General features: G+C 46.1%; 1 protein-coding gene across 2 annotated transcripts in view; it reads right to left on the reverse strand.

Annotated features, from left to right (window-relative positions):
• The window catches only part of LOC115133125 (uncharacterized), a 30,753-nt gene that overhangs the window by 2,510 nt on the left and 11,823 nt on the right, over positions 1-16,420 (reverse strand). For both annotated transcript variants that reach the window (XM_029666034.2, XM_065021681.1), the window contains exon 2: positions 136-5,412. In XM_029666034.2, the coding sequence (XP_029521894.2) occupies positions 136-4,780 (4,645 nt within the window). In that variant the 5' untranslated portion in view covers positions 4,781-5,412. The remainder of the gene's footprint in view (positions 1-135; positions 5,413-16,420) is intronic.

A 16,420-nucleotide genomic window follows, 5' to 3' on the forward strand; every position in this document is an offset into this window, starting at 1 on the left:
TCTAAATATCGACTTGTCGTGTGTTATTCTGTGTGGTTGTTTTGAATTCCAATGCTAGCTATACATATTACACAAAAACGTAGAGGGAATACATGCCATTTTCTTTTGCCAGTGGCTTGTGATTAGTGTCCTTACCCGAGTGTCTGGAGTCTTTTGGAGGTTCATGATGGAGAGACTTTGTCAAATGCTTTGCCTGAACAATGCTCTTCTTCATCAAAATGGCAGCAGGCTCCTGCATTTCCCACTTCCTTTTGAAGCTCTTATCACATGCAGCGCTTGGTCCAGGCTTCAGCTCCCCTACATCTTGCCGCTTCTCTTCCCTAAGAGGGGACTGTTCCTTCAGATTCTGGCAGTTCACAGAAGCATCTTCCTCTTCATCGTCAGAAGGCTGTGCATCTTCCGGATCTGTGTAAGACCTGTTGAACATTACGTGATTTTCATATTCACGGGGATTGAAGTAGTGCACGTTCATTGGATCCAAAGGAAAGCTGACATTCCGCTTGGGTTTCGGCAGAGAATCGACACGTTTTAGAATGGATCGAATAATCCTGGTCTCCGAGCTGCACCTGGGACTGGCCTGTGGACCTTCCACTTCCTCTGGAGGACACCCTGATCGTCTACGAGTCCGGGGGGTTGGAGTCGGGACAAAGCTGCTCTCCCAATCTGAGAACACCTGCTGCCTCGCAGTAACTTTTGCCCCAAAATGTCCATTGCCATGTTGCTCTGATATCCTAGCCGGATTAGAGCAAGCATGACTACCTGGGCTATAACCATTGGGACTGGCAGGCTTGATACAAGGTTTGGGCTTGTGTGCCACTCTTGCAGGTTTGTTCAGCATTTGTGATTCAGGTGAAGCACTGGGAGATGTCTCTTCTCTGTTCTCTCTCTCATTCCCATCCTTTGAAACCACTTGAGTTCTTAGAAGCTTCAGAATCCTTGGCAGCTTTGGCTTGCGGGGCAGCGAGTCGCGCTCACGCTCGCTTTTTGACAACTTTCCTGTCTCATTCATATTCAACACCTTCGGAATCTTTGACAACATCTGTTGGGATGTCAAGTCGCGCTCCGCCTTACGTTTTAGTTTCTTGTACGAGTCAGGATTCTTAGAGACCATTACCCCTAAACTCAGAGGGTCTCCTCTATCCTCCACCCTCTTCTGCCTTGGTGGTGAACCTTTCCTGACCAGATGTTTGGGTAAGGACAGCTTTTTCAATCTGACTTTTAGGGGTTGAATTTTTTGCTTGTGTTTCACACCGTTCCTCTGCCTCTCTTTGACAACAGGAGACACCGACATTGCAGGGGAGTGGTGTCTGCTAGTTTTGTATGGGGTTTTAGTCTTTGGCCTTTTGGGGACTTCCTCAGTATGTGTTGAGGGTGAGCCATTTGTGGAAGGCTGTTTGCAGATGTTTAGGGAGAGTTTGAGAGGAACAGTGGTAGATGAGGATCCCAGCACATGGAGGGTTTTCACCCCAGGGCACGGCGGTGACTTCTTACTGCCTCTGTCGCTCTCGCTTTCCACCAACTGGCACTGGAACTCTTTGGAGTTCCTGCTTTCAGTTTTAGTTGAATTTCTCCTCTTCTGTGACGTCTTGTCCCTAGATTGACTGGCCTCACCCAGTTGTTCCATTGAAAGTCTCCCCTTCTTGCCTCTACTTTGATTGTCCTCACTCTCTTTCTCAGTTGAATGTCTCCTCTTCGGTGGCTTATTGTCCCTGGATTGACTGCCCTCACGCTCTTTCTTGGTTGATGATCCCCTCTTCTTGTCTTTGCATCGACTTTCATCGCTCTCAGTCAAATGTCTCCTCTTGTGTGACGCATGTGGCTTCTTGTCCCTGCGTTGATTATTCAAAGTTGCCTTCACCCCAGAGCTCTTAGGGGGTTGGGATGGTGACTGTCCCCTCTCTGCTCTCCCATGGCGTTTCTTGGGCTTTTGTCTGTCAGATGATGTTGGATGGAGGGTTTCCTCCTTTTCCATTTTTTCTTTTACTTTTTTCTTTGAGTTGCAGGTTTTGTATTGAGTGACAAAGTCAGCAACTTTGTCATACTTCTCTGCAGGTGAACCACAGTCCTCTACAGGTGAACACCACTTGTCTGCTATGATGTTAGCTCTTAACTTAGAGGGGTTTTCAACCTTGGGAAGTGGTAATGTACTCGTCCTGCAGTCTTGGTCCTTCTCTTGCGGCATTTCCCTATCCTCAGAACCAGGACTGACTTTGTTTTGGGTAGTATGTTCTTGGGCTGACTCACATGGTGCTTTGGCATCAGTTTCAGGCTCTGTCCTTTTAACATTAGAAGCATGAGCCTCAATCTGAGCATGTTGTTCATTAGGGTCCTCCTCTGTCTCCTGATCTGAATCCTCAATTGTATCTGACCAGAAAAAAAAGTCAGTGATCGGTATGACACCTGTCCATTGCTGCATTTCTCCCTCTGTCTTATTGTCACAGGATTGATTGTCATCACCCTCTTCTTCAGTTGAATGTATCTGCTTCTTGTCCCTGCATTGATTGTCCCCAGTCGCCTTCCCCCCAGAGTCCTTAGGGACCTCTTCTGTCTCCTGATCTGAATTGTCGCTTGTATCTAACAGGGTAAAGCATTGAGCGATTGTTAAGCATCTTGTACCTTGCTGCAGTCCTTTCTCCCTCTGACAACTGGTGCATAGGCCACTTTCAAACCCATTGTCAGTTTCAATAATACAAGGACAGTAGCAGGACTTATCTAAGCTGCCACTTTCTATATTCTCTGGTTGCTTTGTCTTTGTCTCGTCTTTGTCTTCAGAGCATGGTTCATGGGACCCGAGTTGGAGGTCAGAGCCATTTTCGATCTGGCAAAACAGTCTCATGGCATCCTCAGATGTCAGGACGGTCAAATGCATTGGGGAAAGGGGGTCTGTGTCCGAGTCGGTTGTGAGGTCTGCATTTGTTGGGCAGTTTGAGTCTGTTGTGAGGTCTGCGCCTGGTGCCTCTGTTTCAGCAAGCAGTTTCACAGCATCCTCTGGTGTGAGGACGGTCAAAATCATTGGGGAAAGGGGTTCGGTCTCTGAGTCTGCATCTGTTGGGAGGTCTGTGCCTGTTGAGGAGTCTGCAACCATCATGAGGTCTATGTTTGTTTTGAGGTCTGAGTCTGTTGCTTCAACAGGTTGTCGTGCAGGAAATTCCACAGTCTCCATCTCGCTGTGGAAGGTGTCATCCATTTTGACTCCCCCAACAACTTTGGAACTCTCCTCTGCTTTATCTGGTATGAACCAGAGAGACCAAGCTCTTCCAGATTCTTTGTCAATGTCATTCAGCTTCTCGTTGACATTTAACCAGGATGACCTGTAACCCACTTGGGAAGAGCTGTCAACATGCGCTTGAATGGGAAACTTCTCGACCACTTCCCCCAGTGATATACCACTGACTGCAAAGAGAACCACTGCTTCCTCATCCTCTGCGGCCCAGGCAGACACATCTCGCATGATTTCCTTATCCCTTTTATCTTTTAAAGCTTCTACCAGGTTAGAGGTTTCCCCGCCCCAATACTGCTCCAATATGGCTTCTAGACAACCATCCTTTGCCTCTGTGATTGTTGCTGCCTTCTCCCGATAACTAACCAGTTGCTGCAGCGTACGTAACTTGAACTGAACTTCAGCAATTGTGGACAAAACAAGAGATCTCTCATCTGCGCCGTTGGAGCTAACTTCCACGATTGTCTGGGTACCTCCGGTGCATACAATATCAGTTGCCTGAGGGATGGTGTGGACAAATGGTGAAGGTGAACTCTTGTCTGTCTGTGTGATGACCTGAAGGACCTCATCATTGTCCTCTCCAGTAGATGCCAGTGAACTTGTTGCAGATGCATCTACAGGCTTATCATACTCCATAAAACTCTCAACTTGAACCGGCTCATTTCGGACAGAGAGAGAACTTGCATCATCTTTAGCTCTTTCCCACAGGCTTTCCACTTGTTGTTCGTTGATGGACCAGGCCCGTAAAATCTTAAATGGCAGCTCATCGCCTGTATTCTCTGTCTCCATTGGCTCTGGGGACTGCTGTGGACCCATTGGAGGGACAATAGCCACAGGGGGCGGAGTGGTGGCGACTGCCGTCAGGGTCATGCACCTGGGGGTGGACTTAATCTCCAGCCGTATAGTGGAGTCCTCAGGACTAAACCTCTCAGGGGGCCTCGCCTGGTTGTCTTTGGTGTTACTATGTAGGTGCCTTTTGCCTGCTTGTAAAATATCCATCTTCTCTGTGCTGAATTGTTGTGCCTGGGAGGGGTCTTGTGTTGAGTTGTTCCCATTTATGGGTCCATTTTTAGATCTTAAAACACTGTGGAGCCAGTCCTGTATTTCATTGAGTGAGATCTTATGTTTATGAGGAGGTTTTTCCTGAAGTGTCTCAGTGAGAGGTTTGGGAGGAGAGGGAGCATATTGCTGGTCAGTGGTGACAGAGGTCTGGGTGTGAGAAACAAGAGCAACATTGCCAGGAAGATTATCTGTTTTTTGTGTTATAGCTTGGGAAGGAACACTAGGTCCTAGTATACCATGGCTGGCTGCTTTGGAATGGGCCCTCGAACGTCCACTAGACTGACCCCTGGAACCACCCCGAGAACGTCCACTAGACCGACCCCTGGAACCACCCCGAGAACGTCCACTAGACTGACCCCTGGAACCACCCAGAGAACATACACTAGAACCACCCCTAGAATTTCCACAGGAATCACCCCTAGAACATCCCCTTGAGCATTCAGTAAAATGTCCCCTTGAATGTACATGGCAATGTCCTCTAGCATGTCCATCGAACATCTGCCATTTGCTTTCCAAGTAATGGAGATTGTTATGATTCACTCCACGACCAACCAGATAATCCTGGTCGGTGTTATGGTGATGGGAAATATCCTCATGCCCTCTTTCGACGTTGAGTGGGGTAAAAAGTCATTGCTGGGGAAGTGGGGTTCATGGTTAGCCCACGTTACTGTTCTCTCTCCACTGCAGTGTAAGGTTACATTAGGAGGTGCCGGTTCTCTCAAGGGTCCATAGAGATTGGGCCTATCCCTTATGTTCTGATTTCTGTGATGGTCTTGATGATACAGAGGCGGCTGGGTCTCTTGTGTCCGATGTCCACGGAAGTCCATCTGAGAGTTTTGTTGATGGGAATTGTAGTGGGCCCGCACGGCAGCTTCATCCTCACGGTTCAGCCACTGGTGTTCCCTTGCCTGTTGGGTGAGGTACTGTCTTTCTCCAGCTGGGGGAGCACTTTCCCAGTGAGCCATATTATGGCGGCTGTATCCGTCACCGTCGCTCCAGTCTCTTGATCTGGCATTTTCACAAGCGTTATACATGTTGTGTCAGCTCTATCTGTCCCAGCACATTGAGCTGAGTAGCATTTCAAGCATTATGGGGCACCATCCTCAAAAGTTGAATTGAAGAGTTTAATTCTAGAGAAAAAAAAGAAGAGGGAAACAGTTGTGAAAACTCTGCAATGGTTATCCATCAACCAAGGTGTTGATTTTTCTAACATACACTGCATCTCTGAAACATGTCTAGGACATGTGACTGCCAGTTCAGACATTATGGGTTGAAATTTAGAGAGCTGCGCACAATTCACAACCAACTGACACCATCAACATTGTACACACTCATATTAGGAGGAGCCTGTGCCCCACAAATAGCAGCCTGGGCAGGAGGAGAGTTCCACCTCAGGTCAAGTTGACCCTCCACATCTATTTGGTGTATAATATGGCATTGTTGATATCCAATGCCCTTTCTCAGGATTAAACCTGAGAAATCAAAATTATGACAACTGACCACACAACAACTATCTCCAACCGTGAGGTGATGCAACCTTGAAGTGAATGTTAAACAGTTAACATAACAACAGAGGCTTCATTCCTAGCTATGTAGACAACTTCCCTCAAGTCACACCAGCTTTTAAACTACTGGCACATTGTTTTTTTATTTGACCTTTATAGGCAAGTCAGTTAAGGACAAATTCTTATTTACAATGAGAGTCTACCCCGGCCAAATCCGAATGACACTGGGCCAATTGTGCGCCGCCTTATGCTACTCCCAATCACGGCTGGATGTGATGCAGTGTCTTAGACCACTTCACCACCCGGGAGCCCAATCTCAGGTTGGACCAGAGTGGAATACTACAGTCACGATTAATTAAGCCAGCTAACTTCAATAAGCAACCAGATACAACTATTGATTTTCTGGTTCATAAAAAAAAAAAAAAAAAAAGAAGCTAAACTTAGATATGGGTTTTCGTTTGTCGACCATGCCCATTTCAAGCGTAGCTTTCTAAAAAATAAAGTTAAATCATATTTAGGCAAGTTAGCAGACTAACTCCTTTTGTCCTGCTTTGTAGTGGAACCCTCTGGGCTGCACAGGAAAAAAAGAATACATTCTAATCAAAGTTTATTGGTCACGTACACAGTTTAGAATGTTACAGCTGGGTGCAGCGAAATGCTTGTTACTAGCTCCTGAGAATGCAGTACAATGTCAAACAAGTATTTAAAAAACGACAACATAAAATCACATCGTAATGAATCCAATTAACAACCCAAACAGGACTGTAACAGCAGTCTAAATGTAATCTATATGTATATATACACACCGGATGAATTTACACAAGATATAATCAGAATTATATATTAGAGCGAGCTATGGCAAGAATACATTATATTTGCCGTTTAGCAGACGCTCTTATCCAGAGAGACTTAGGGTTAACAGAAATTAGGGTTAACAGAAATTAGGGTTAACTGCCTTGCTCAAGGGACAGATTTTTCTCAGTGATTCAAACCAGCGACCTTTCAGTTACTGGCCCAACACTCTTGACTACCTGCTACCCCAGCATATAAATAAGTGTGTATTGTTTGATTCTAGCTTAAAATATACTTCTTGATGTTACCATATCTTATTGATTACTTTGGATGTATAAGGAAGGTTGGGGTCAATGAAGGGGGTAATAGGAACATGGTGTATGGAACGTTAATGAGTGAGACGAGTGCAGATAACATTTGCTACAGACTGTAAACTATTGTTGAATATCAACGGTCCTAAGGAGAACGGCAAAGGAAAACAATCTGGTTTTAGTCACTGATAAAGACGGGACAGGAAGGAGCGAGGAATTCGGCCCGAGGTCAAATAAACTGATGAAGTGAGAAGAAACAGTCTTTTCCCACACACATATCCTTCCACGCCCACAAAGGTTCTAGCATCAGGCCATGATGACACCAGGGAGAAGAACCAATTAAGTTCCTGACTAGCAACAGAGATGTATTGGCTGTCTAGATGTGCAAGGAGTTGACTCCGTCTAGTAGGAAGGTATAAATACTTGCGCTTGTGTAATCATACCTGGTCTTTTGCAGCTGTTTGACCCAGTGGGTGATTAAACTTGCTTTGAGCTTTTTCTAGTCTTCCGTTTGAGTTTTTAGTCTGTTTGTTCAGAACCTAACAGTATAAACAGTGTAACTAAAATGTGATGTAAAGTGGTAGAGATGTTAGAATGAGCCATATCGAGAATTGATAGGTGAGAATTGCCTGTTAATTGAATGATTAGAATATTCCGCCCTGAAACATATAATTGTATGGAATTGATTACAATGTATAAAATCATAATCAATAAATGTGTAGTCCTAGTCAGAATTAGGGTAAAACAATATGTCTTTATGGTATTTTAAACACAGACTGTCTGAGCTTGGTGCCGAACTGACTAGAAATTTGGGAGAGAACAGGGAGTACGTCTCAAGGACAAGGTCACTATCTCTGTCGGCTGGGTAGTGAGACAGACAGTGTGTGCGTAGCAGGACATGTGTGTGCGTATGTTTGTGTGTATGCGTGTGCGTATGTTTGTGTGAATGTGTGTGCATATGTGTGGGCGTGAGAAGTCAGTATAAAATGAATTATTTTGTATTCTTGACTTTGGAACGTTCCTGTGAATAAACCTTTTTGACTATTTAGCTGGGCCTCCGTCTGTTTCATTCGACCAGGATCTTACACATTCTGGTCTGCAGACTGAGAGTAACATAATTAAATTGGGTTATGTACCTGGAGAACATAATTATCTTATCAAGAATACAGTATTTAAATACACAAGGTGAAACGGGAAGTGTCCAGTGGTTTAATGTTTCTATAAAATGGGACAACAGCATTGGTTGTGTGTGTGTGTTAGTGTGTGTTTGATAGAGTGTGTGGTTTGTGTGAGTGAGCATCACTTGGTAGACGGTTAGTGATGGTTGCTCAACAGTCTGATAGCCTGGCGATAGGCCTGAAAAAAAGGACATGATGGCGCATTTCCATTGAGGTTTTACCCAAAAGGCTCTAACTTTTCTCTATCTGTCTACCCAAGATGGCACCCGTGTCTCGCTGGGCCTCCAGTGAACCTGCTCCGACTTAGAGCCAAGGTTAGGCCACTGGTACTTTCCAGCCAGCATTTACATAACAATGGCTAAATGAGAACATGGGTGTTCACCTTCTCACAGAGCAACTGTCTTAATTATTTAGAGGTCGCTGATTCTTGTTGAAGTACTCACTCAAAACACACTTTCCCTAGTATAACATCAGGATGTATACACTAGTGTAACACTGGTGTTACAGTAAAGAAAAACATTTAGAGGACAATAACATTAGTAGTCATAAGCAGGAAACACTGATTGGAACCGTGAGAGGGACTGACTGATGAGGGATGAGGTAATCCAGTGGTGTGGAGTCACAGGGGGTTAGGATGTAGAGGTGAAACTGGGTTTCCTGTCTAAGGTAGGTATAAAGGCCATCAGCTCTGGAGAGGAGAACCTTGAGACTGACAGGCCAACCATTCTGCATATTCCATCATATTGTTCCACCATGCCATGCAGCCAGTAGGATGCTTTTTTTTTTTACATAAATGACAAGATGGAGCCGAAGAACATGGCTGATGTTTTACATTCCCCCAACCAATTGTACAATTTTGTAATTTTTGGGGGCGTTTTGTGGAACTTATTTTTTAAACCTTATTGTGTACATAATGTTGCTGCTACCGTCTAATATGACCGAAAATAACCAAGTACTGGAAGAAACGTTTTCCTTTCACGAGTCCGACGATAAGGATATCCTGCTTTAACTGGAACAGGCCCAGATCCACACCTTTGGCGTGAAGAAAAGACGCCGGAAAAGGGGACGCAGCTCGGGGACCCTTCTAAGAAGCTAAAGTGCAATCGTTGGGAAAATAACATTGATGACTGTGGACGGACCACTAGAGGGCAGGCTGGGCTCATGGATAGTTGCCCAACAGAGCCTGGGAGACAAGGTAACCAGAGTCAATTAAGCACAGCTGACGGTACTAATGAGATACTCTCCTTCCCCTATAAAAGAGAGAATGGAACCAGAAGAGAGAAGGGGAAACTATCTCTGGAAGATGGCCACCGAGAGAGAGAAGCTGTGCTGAAAGAACCACTAAGACGGTGACAAAACCGTGATTTATGTTTGTTGTAGTTTAAAGATTATCCTATTGTGTTCTTGTTTCATCTGGAGAAGAAGATGTGTGTTTTTCCTTGGAAGATTTTTCATTGATTATGTTTGAATGTTTTTGTTGACAAAATACTCTCAATATAGAACCGTGTTCAATCAGAAAAACCTTTTCCTGACTCGTTTATTCCACCTTCCCGCTTTAGAGTGACGCCTAATTACTTGGTACGCTCACATTGGTGGAGGATGCGGGCATTAGGTGGACGAGTGACACAAGGATAAGTGAGTAAATCAAGATTCTTCCAGTAGACCCGGAGGAACCATTCAAGAACGATGGATAACGCCCTACTACAACAATTGTTCACAGCACAGCAGACAACCATAGAACTCCTGCAACAACAGCTGAGCCGACTAGAAGAACCTAGAGTTAAGCCAAGAGCGGCTGCTCACGCCATCTTACCTCGTCTCTCCAAGGAGGATGATATTGAGGCCTTCCTCATGACCTTCGAAAGGACGGCCACCTTGGAAGAGTGGCCGCCCACAGAATGGGCGGCGCATTAGCCCCTCTTTTGACCGGGGTGGCTCAGGAAGCCTATTTTGACCTGGATTCCCACGAAGCTGCGGACTATGGGCGACTAAAAACCGAGATCCTGTCCCGGTACCAGCTGACTGCCAGAGATAGGGCTGTAAAGTTCCATCAATGGACCTATACAGCTGATCAACCCGTCCGTGCCCAGATCTTCGCCTTAATACGACTGACGAAACAGTGGCTAGAACCTGGAAAGGGAGTAGGACATGTGATAGAGACTCTCGTAGTGGACAAGATATTGAGAGAATTACCCAGTGACTTAAAAGGGTTGTGGGGCAAGCCAACCCGTTGTCAGCCGACGACATAGCCCAGGCGGTGGAAACATATCGGTCTACAGGGGAGTTGTTAAAAAGTGACAAGGAGGAACGGAAGGAGTCTTGCAATCCCGTACCACGACTCACCCCGGCGCGCTCGCCACCGAAATGTCCAAGCCCCTCCCGGAGGTGGGAGAAGTCAGCCACCACACAGCAGGGTCGGTGTTATAAATGTCAGTCTCCCAACCATTATGCCCCACAATGTCCTAGCAAGGATGAGCCCATGGTCACGGAGTCATCACTGCCTACCCCCACACATCCCGTTTTGAGGGGGCAGGATCAACACTGTTGGTTAGCAGAGATAGCCCCAGCCTCAGAGATTCCGGTGCAAGTCGAAGGACAAGATGTGGTAGCTATTCTCGACTCGGGAAGTATGGTTACGTTAGTAGAGGAGCGGATGGTGACCTCCGCAACACTGCTACCAGACAAAGTAGCCGTATCCTGTATCCATGGAGACACCCACTATTACCCCACTGTGAATCTGCCTATTCTCACTCCAAAAGGAAGGTGTACAGTCAGGGCCGGGAAAGTGCTGCAGCTGAAGGTGCCATTATTGATCGGGAGAGACTGTCCCTTATATAAGGGGAGATGTTGAGGATGGGCGTGATCGAGCCCTCGACGAGTGAGTGGTCCAGTCCCATAGTCCTGGTCCCCAAATCCGATGGTAGTATGAGACTCTGCAACGACTTTAGGGGCGTGAATGCCATCTCTACATTCGATGCGTATCCCATGCCCCGCGTGGATGAACTCTTGGAGCGCTTAGGAAAGGCCAAGTTCATCACTACCCTGGATTTGATGAAGGGATATTGGCAAGTGCCGGTGGCTCCGGAGGATCGCCCAAAGACTGCCTTCGCCACTCCAGAGGGGCTTTTCCAGTATGTGAGGATGCCCTTCGGACTGCACGGTGCCGCTGCAACCTTCCAACGCCTCATGGATGCCATTCTACGGCCCCATCAAGAGTATGCAGCGGCGTACATAGACGATGTGGTCATCCACAGCGAGGACTGGGATAGTCACCTCCTGCGATTACGGGCGGTGCTCGTGAGTTTGGAAGCCACAGGGTTGACAGCCAATCCAAATAAATGCTGCCTGGGTTTGTCCGAAGCGGAATACCTGGGGTACACCGTGGGGAATGGGAAAATACGCCCACAGGCAGAGAAGACCAGGGCAATTCGTGACTGGCCTCGACCCCGGACCAAGCGAGACGTTCGGGCCTTCTTAGGGATAACAGGATATTATCGCCGTTTTATCCCGGGATATGCAACCATTGCCAACCCCCTCACAAACCTCATCAGGAAAAACCTGCCAAACCAGGTAGAGTGGAAAGACGAGACGGAAGAGGCCTTTCAATTGTTAAAAGATGGCCTGTGTTCTGATCCCGTTCTACAGGCTCCGGACTTCTCACAAGAGTTCATTGTGCAGGTCGACGCCTCGGATACAGGGCTCGGGGCCGTACTAGCTCAGGGTAAAGGTGAAGCAGAGAAGCCGATTCTCTTCATTAGTAGGAAACTCAGCGATCGGGAACAGAGGTATGCGACCGTAGAGAAAGAGGCCTTAGCCATCAAGTGGGCCCTCGATTATCTCCGGTACTACCTACTGGGTCGGAGGTTTGCATTAGTTACTGACCATGCGCCCCTCACGTGGATGGCTGGTAAGAGAAACAATAACAACAGAATAGCCAGATGGTTTTTGTCTTTACAACCATTCTCTTTCCATGTCATCCACAGGGCCGGATCGAGGAACGGGAATGCAGACGCGCTGTCCCGACGCGACCAAGACGGTGCGTCTGGCGCCCGACCCTCCGGTTCGGTCCTGGGGGGGAAGGTATGTGGACGGACCACTAGAGGGCAGGCTGGGCTCATGGATAGTTGCCCAACAGAGCCTGGGAGACAAGGTAACCAGAGTCAATTAAGCACAGCTGACGGTACTAATGAGATACTCTCCTTCCCCTATAAAAGAGAGAATGGAACCAGAAGAGAGAAGGGGAAACTATCTCTGGAAGATGGCCACCGAGAGAGAGAAGCTGTGCTGAAAGAACCACTAAGACGGTGACAAAACCGTGATTTATGTTTGTTGTAGTTTAAAGATTATCCTATTGTGTTCTTGTTTCATCTGGAGAAGAAGATGTGTGTTTTTCCTTGGAAGATTTTTCATTGATTATGTTTGAATGTTTTTGTTGACAAAATACTCTCAATATAGAACCGTGTTCAATCAGAAAAACCTTTTTCCTGACTCGTTTATTCCACCTTCCCGCTTTAGAGTGACGCCTAATTACTTGGTACGCTCACATGACCTATTATTAAGACTATCCTACCAACGGGACATTACAAACTGTAACATCCTATGTTTCATCAAGACGTGGCTGAAAGAAGAAACTGACAATATAGAGCTGGCGGGATTTTCCATGCACCGGCAGAACAGAGACGGTACCTCTGGTAAGACGAGGGGTGGGGGTGTGAGTGTTTTTGTCAATAACAGCTGGTGCGCGATGTCTAATATTAAAGAAGTCTCGAGGTATTGCTCGCCTGAGGTAGAGCACCTTATGATAAGTTGTCGACCACACTATTCTCATCTATATTATTCGTAGCAGTCTATTTACCACAACAAAGCGAAGCTGGCACTAAGACCGCTCTCAACAAACTCTATAAAGGCCATATGCAAAGAAGAAAATGCTGACACAGAAGCGGCGCTCCTAGTGGCCGGGGACTTAATGCAGGGAAACTTAAATCAGTTTTACCAAATTTTTACCAGCATGTCACAAGTACAACCAGGGAAGAAAAATCCTAGACCACCTTTACTCCACACACAGAGATGCATACAAAGCTCTCCCCCGCACTCCATTTGGAAAATCTGACCACCATTATATCCTCCTGATTCCTGCTTACAAGCCAAAATTAAAGCAGGAAGTACTAGTGACTCGCTCAATACTGAAGTGGTCAGATGTGGATGCTACACTACAGGACTGTTTTGCTAGCACAGACTGGAATATGTCCCGGGATTCAGCCAATGGCATTGAGGAATACACCACATCAGTCATTGGCTTCATCAGTACGTGCATAGATGACGTCGTCGCCACAGTGACTGTACGTACATATCCCAACCAGAAGCCATGGATTACAGCAACATCCGCATCGAGCTAAAGGCTAGAGGAGCGGGAGAATAATCAAGACACTTATAAAAAAAAAAAAATCACACTATGTCCTCAGACGAACCATCAAACAAGCAAAGCGTCAATACAGGATTAATATACCGGCTCTGACGCTCGCCGGATGTGGCAGGGCTTGAAAAACTATTACGGACTACAAAGGGAAACCCAGACGCGAGCTGCTCATTGACATGAGCCTACCAGACGAGCCAAATGCCTTTTATGCTCGCTTCGAGGCAAGCAACACTGAAGCATGCACGAGAGCACCAGCTGTTCTGGATGACTGTGTGATAACGCTCTCCGTATCCAATGTGAAAAAAACTTTTAAACAGGTCAACATTCACAAAGCCGCGGGGCCAGACAGATTATCAGGACGTGTACTCAAAGCATGGGCGGACCAACTGTCAAGTGTCTTCACTGACATTTTCAACCTCTCCCTGACCAAGTCTGTAATACCAGCATATTTCAAGCAGACCACCATAGTCTCTGTGCCCAAGCAAGCGAAGGTTACCTGCCTCAATGATTACAGCCCCGTGGCACTCACGTCAGTAGCCATGAAGTGCTTTGAAAGGCTGGTCATGGCTCACATCAACAGCATCCTCCTGGACACCCTAGACCCACTCCAATTCACATACCGCCCCAACAAATCCACAGATGATGCAATCCACACCACACTTTCTCACCTGGACAAAAGGAACAACTATGTGAGAATGCTGTTCATCGATGGTAAGAGTAGGTAACAATATGTCTGCCACGCTGATCCTTAACACTGGGGCCCCTCAGGGGTGTGTACTTAACCCCTCCTGTAGTCCCTGTTCACCCACGACTGAGTGACCAAACACAACTCCAACACCATCATTAAGTTTGCTGATGACGCAATAGTGTTAGGCCTGATCACCGACAACGATGAGATGGACTATAGGGAGGAGGTCAGAGAATTGGCAGTGTGGTGCCAGGACAACAACCTCTCCCTCAATGTGAGCAAGACAAAGGAGCTGATCATGGACTACAGGAACAGGTGGGCCGAACAGGCCCCGAACAGGGGCTGTAGAGGAGCGGATCGAGAGTTTCAAGTTCCTTGGTGTCCACATCACCAACAAACTATCATGGTCCAAACTAGAGGTTGATCGATTAATTGGAATGGCCGATTAATTAGGGCCGATTTAAAGTTATAATAACAATCGGAAATCGGTATTTTTGGACACCGATTTGGCCATTTTGTTTTACACCTTTATTTAATCTTTATTTAACTAGGCAAGTCAGTTAAAGAACACATTCTTATTTTCAATGACGGCCTAGGAACAGTGCGTTTGCAATACTAAAGTGCCTATAAAAACATCCAATAGTCAAAGGTATATGAAATACAAATGGTATACGGAGAAAATGTCCTATAATTCCTATAATAACTACAACCTAAAACTTCTTACCTGGGAATATTGAAGACTCATGTTGTTACGTTCCCCAGTTTATGTATTGTAGTTTGTATATTTGCATGTGTTTATTTCAGGAAATGGCTTCCTGAAATCCCTCAAGCAGCTGATTGGTCGACTCCATGGCTAATTGGAGAGCTGACCCCGCCCCCTCGTCAAGACGCAGCTGTCTCCAATTACCCATTCCTTCTGACGCTATATAAAAGCCAGTGTTCTGTTCAGGAGGGAGATCTTTTTGTAGAGAGATTTTCTGGGAGGTCATTGCAGAGAGATTTTGCTAGAGGTGGATTTTGCTGGGAGTTCATTGCTGAGAGTTGGTATGTTTTGTGAGTTTGTTGCTCAGATAGAGCTTATTTTGATGTCCTTTGTTTCTTAGTTTGTTGGTGAAATTGTTTAATATTCTGTTTCATTTGTTCCCAGGGGGGAAGGGGAAGGCACCTAGGGAGTGCTTAGGCAAGAGGCCCGCGGGCATACATATACCCGTAGCATATTCGCTCTCTAGGCACACTAGGTAAGACCTGGGCGGACCACCCCCTGTATTTTGGTTAGGGCACCAGGTGGTGCTAAATTAGGTAAGTAGTGGGTAGGCAGGTAAGATAGGAGGGAGGGGGGGGGTTTGAGATTGACTTTCTTTGCTTTGGTTCCGTCCAGCCCCTTTTCCCCATATTACCGTGTAAAGGAATAAAGTCCTTGTAAACGGTACCACATTCTGCTTGTCATTCTTACTCGCACCTACAGTCCATACCTTTTTCACTTCACAGAGAGTTTAGTTGTAGCAGGGTGTTGCGTTCCCTCTTCATAGAGGCATGCGTAACAATGTTAAAAGGAACTACCAGCTTTCGTATGTTCTCATGTTCTGAGCAAGGAACTTAAACGTTAGCTTTTTTACATGGCACATATTGCATTTTTTCTTCTCCAACACTTTTTTTGCATTATTTAAACCAAATTGAACATGTTTCATTATTTATTTGAGGCTAAATTGATTTTATATTAAGTTACTGTTCATTCAGTATTGTTGTAATAGTCATTATTACAACAAAAAAATTAAAATCGGCATCGGCTTTTTTTGGTCCTCCAATACATCGGTATCAGTATCGGCGTTGAAAAATCATAAAATCGGTCGACTTCTAGTCCAAACATACCAAAACAGTCGTGAAGAGGGCACGACAAAACCTTTCCCCCCCTCAGGAGACTGAAAAGATTTGGCATGGGCCGCCAGATTCTTAAAACTGCTCGGCATCTGACCATGAGGGTTGTGCGAACGGCATTGTACATCAGTACATCACTGGGGCCAAGCTTCTTGCCATCCAGGACCTATATAATAGAGGAAAGCCCATACAATTGTCAGAGACTCCAGTCACCCAAGTTATAGAATGTTTTATCTGCTTCAGCACGGCAAGCATTACCGGAGCTCTAAGTCTAGGACCAAAAAGCTCCTCAACAGCTTCTACCCCCAAGCCATTAGGCTGCTGAACAATTCATAAAAAATTTCACCGGAAAATGTACATTGACCCCCCTCTT

The sequence above is a fragment of the Oncorhynchus nerka genome, linkage group LG8, assembly GCF_034236695.1.
Source record: "Oncorhynchus nerka isolate Pitt River linkage group LG8, Oner_Uvic_2.0, whole genome shotgun sequence".
NCBI lineage: Eukaryota > Metazoa > Chordata > Actinopteri > Salmoniformes > Salmonidae > Oncorhynchus > Oncorhynchus nerka.